Genomic DNA, 3,328 nt, shown 5'->3' on the forward strand with positions numbered 1-3,328 from the left:
TGGATGCTGAGGAGGGGAGGAGGAAGGGAAAATAGTGACCCAATCAGTAGAACATACTCTGGAGAATCGATGGGAGAATGCAATGCACAGCCTGATCTTTCTCATATGCAGTATTACTAAATGATAATAATTTTCCTGAATGGAATGAGAAAGAAATATAAAAGTAGGATAAAAAGGATAAAAAGCAAAACTATGACATGAGTATTCTAGTTCCCTCCCATGTGCTCTCCAGCAAGGCACCAGAAGCAATTGTAACATTCAGAGACAATCACATTCTTTTTTCTCTATTAGTGGGCATCTGCTTTGTCTGTTATTTTATTTTTCAACCTAAAATCATATTTGTTATTATACCTGTTAGATTGGTAGTCATTCAGCATTCTTTTAGGTATATGTATACACACATACATATATAATCCTATAAAGCAGCAAATCATTTGTACAAGTTCATCTCGCCAGAGTTTTATCTTTTCTCACCTGACTTCTTAGTCCTTATGGATAATATAATCCGGGGTACTGGTTGGAATAGGGTCCCCTACTCCTCCACCATCCTTTCTCCCCTCAGTACATCATTTATTTAAATAGTTACTGATAAAATCCCACGGCCCTGTCTTTAACATGATAGATCCATTCCCCAACAATGGTTTATTATTTGAAGATTTCTTTTAAAAATTGCTAAATGCTTGATCCTGCAGGAAACATGTGCTAACAGAGGATGGAACAGAAAAATGGCAGTTCTTTCACTGGGTTTATCCTGCTGGGTTTCTCTGACCGGCCTCAACTGGAGCTAGTCCTCTTTGTGGTTCTTCTGGTCTTCTATCTGTTCACTCTGCTGGGAAACACCACCATCATTGCCTTGTCCCACCTGGACCCACATCTTCAGACTCCCATGTACTTTTTCCTCTCCAACCTAAGCTTTCTGGACCTCTGTTACACGACCAGCACTGTCCCGCAGCTCCTGGTTCATCTCAGGGGAGCTGACAAGTCTATCTCCTTTGGTGGCTGTGTGGCTCAGCTCTTCATTTCTCTAGGGTTGGGAGGCACAGAATGCATTCTCTTAGGGGTCATGGCATTGGACCGCTATGCAGCCATCTGCAGGCCCCTGCAGTACACAGTGATCATGCACCCCCGTCTCTGTGCCCTCATGGCTTCTGCATCGTGGTCTCTTGGTTTTGTCAACTCCTCATTGCAGACAATGCTCATCTTCATTGTACCACTTTGTGGGAAAAATAAAATAGACCATTTCTTTTGTGAGATCCCCCCACTGCTCAAGCTTGCCTGTGTTGACACCACTGTGTATGAGTCTGAGATGTTCTTCGTCAGTGTGATCATTCTCCTCATACCTGTGGCATTAATCATCTTCTCCTATGGTCGGATTGTCAGGGCAGTCTTAAGAATAAAGTCATCTGCAGGGCAGAGGAAAGCGTTTGGGACATGTGGGTCCCACATCACAGTGGTCTCCCTATTCTATGGCACGGCCATCTACGCTTACCTCCAGCCCAGCAACAACTACTCCCAGGATCAGGGCAAGTTCATTTCTCTGTTCTACACCATCGTCACCCCCATGGTCAACCCTGTCATATATACACTGAGGAACAAGGATGTGACGGGAGCAATGAAGAAGTTTTGGAGGGTCCATGACTCTAGATGACTGGGTGGGGGGAGACCCTTTGATGGAAGATGTTGAATGCCAGAGCACTTCAGATGATTGTGTCCCCCCCACCACCATGTCATCCAAAGTTTCCTCTGACAACTCTCAAGGGAATTTCCTTACCTGATTCTTTTATGCAAGTGAGTGCTCAAAATCTAAGTCCATAGACTCATGCGGCCTCCAGAGATGCTGCCTTAGTGTCCCCAGAGCACCTGCATCATATTGTTATTTTAAAAAAGCTCCACCGGTTTTTCTTATTTCCCCCCAATATAGGAACATAGTTTCATTTCTACTTAGAAGAAGACATTCAGGAACATACCGTAAAGTCATAGGGAAACTAAGAATACAAGCCACTAAAACACTGTAATAAGCATTAACATTTTAGCATTTTCTAGCAATTTGTTGGAGGCATGTCATTTATTCTTGCATTGTGATCATGGCTCTATTAAGAGGTCCATAGGTTGACTATATCACAGCTTTTTCAAAGAAATAAGTGGGCAACTGTGAGGAAAAGAAATCTTTAGTTCAAAGAAAATCCTGCTAACATCAATCCTGATGAAGTATATTTAAATCTTCTCTTCATACCATTTAATAATTTCTTTGATCCAGGCATCAACTGATCAATGCTTTTGTATCTCAAACCTGCCAAATCCCCATATAATTTGAATGCAGGAACATATTATAAAAAAAAAAGGAAAATACCTCTTATTCCCAGGAAATCCCATGTTATCTGGAGCTTACCAGATTCACTAGCAGGAAATTTGAAGAAGAAATAAAATATATATTAATTATTAAACACCTCCATGTGTCTAAACTTTACAAATAGCCGTCTCAGTTTGAATTATTGTCATACAATTCTGAATTAGGTAATGAATATAAACAGCCCAGAACAATTGAATCTGACATTGTAGCCCTTTGATCTTAACTCAAACTCAGTTTGCACATAAATGTGTTTTGGGGTACGGGTCTGGGTTTTTGTATATGTGTATTGTCACAAACAGTGTATTTTCCCATGGAGGCTGGAGCTTTGACAATGCCATCTTCATAGAAATATTTCTGAGTTTTGGTAGGTTTTCCCAACATGTAGCCCAGTGCAGGTAAATGTGTTTGTGTCTTGGACTGGACACATATACATAACAAATGTACTTACTGTTCCCTATCCTGACAGCTAACCAGCATCCTCCAGGGCCTTGAACCCCCTGAGCTGGTCATGCTCATGACAAGTGATCTTTGTATAGAGACAGCATGTGGAGGCTGGAAATGACAGCCAGGGAAGATTATGCACATGGTCATGTTCTCTCTGCATCACTAACAGCGTCACAGTATTCCCACTTGAACACCTGGGATATATCTTGACACCATAGTGATGCGTCATGTATACTGTTTATCCCCAAATGTGACAAATTTCCCACTCTCCATTATTTTTCTTTTTTTGTTTTAAAGATTTTATTATTTATTCATTTATTTGAGAGAGAGGGAGAGAGAGACCTGGCAGGGGATGGGCCGAGGGATTTGGGGAGGGACAGGCAGACTCTGGCCTGAGCACAGAGCTCAATGGGTCTCCATCTTGTGACGTGGAGATCATGAGCTGAGTTGAAACCAAGAGTTGGATGCTTAGTCTACTGAATCTCCTAGGCACCCCTCCATTCTCTGTTATGGTTCAACCGTATCTGACAGTTA

The 3,328-nt window shown here is 41.9% G+C and overlaps 1 protein-coding gene across 1 annotated transcript; it reads left to right on the forward strand.

The window, feature by feature from the left end:
- Positions 1 to 699: 699 nt before the first annotated feature.
- LOC123837160 (putative olfactory receptor 2B8) lies at positions 700 to 1,648 on the forward strand. The gene has a single exon (XM_045866081.2). It carries the CDS (start codon positions 713 to 715, stop codon positions 1,646 to 1,648), a length of 936 nt encoding a protein of 311 aa, XP_045722037.2. The 5' UTR covers positions 700 to 712.
- Positions 1,649 to 3,328: the final 1,680 nt, after the last annotated feature.

Source organism: Mirounga angustirostris, unplaced genomic scaffold (genome assembly GCF_029215605.1).
Source record: "Mirounga angustirostris isolate CCGP_5_RB_7025 unplaced genomic scaffold, mMirAng1.0.hap1 SCAF_8, whole genome shotgun sequence".
Lineage (NCBI taxonomy): Eukaryota > Metazoa > Chordata > Mammalia > Carnivora > Phocidae > Mirounga > Mirounga angustirostris.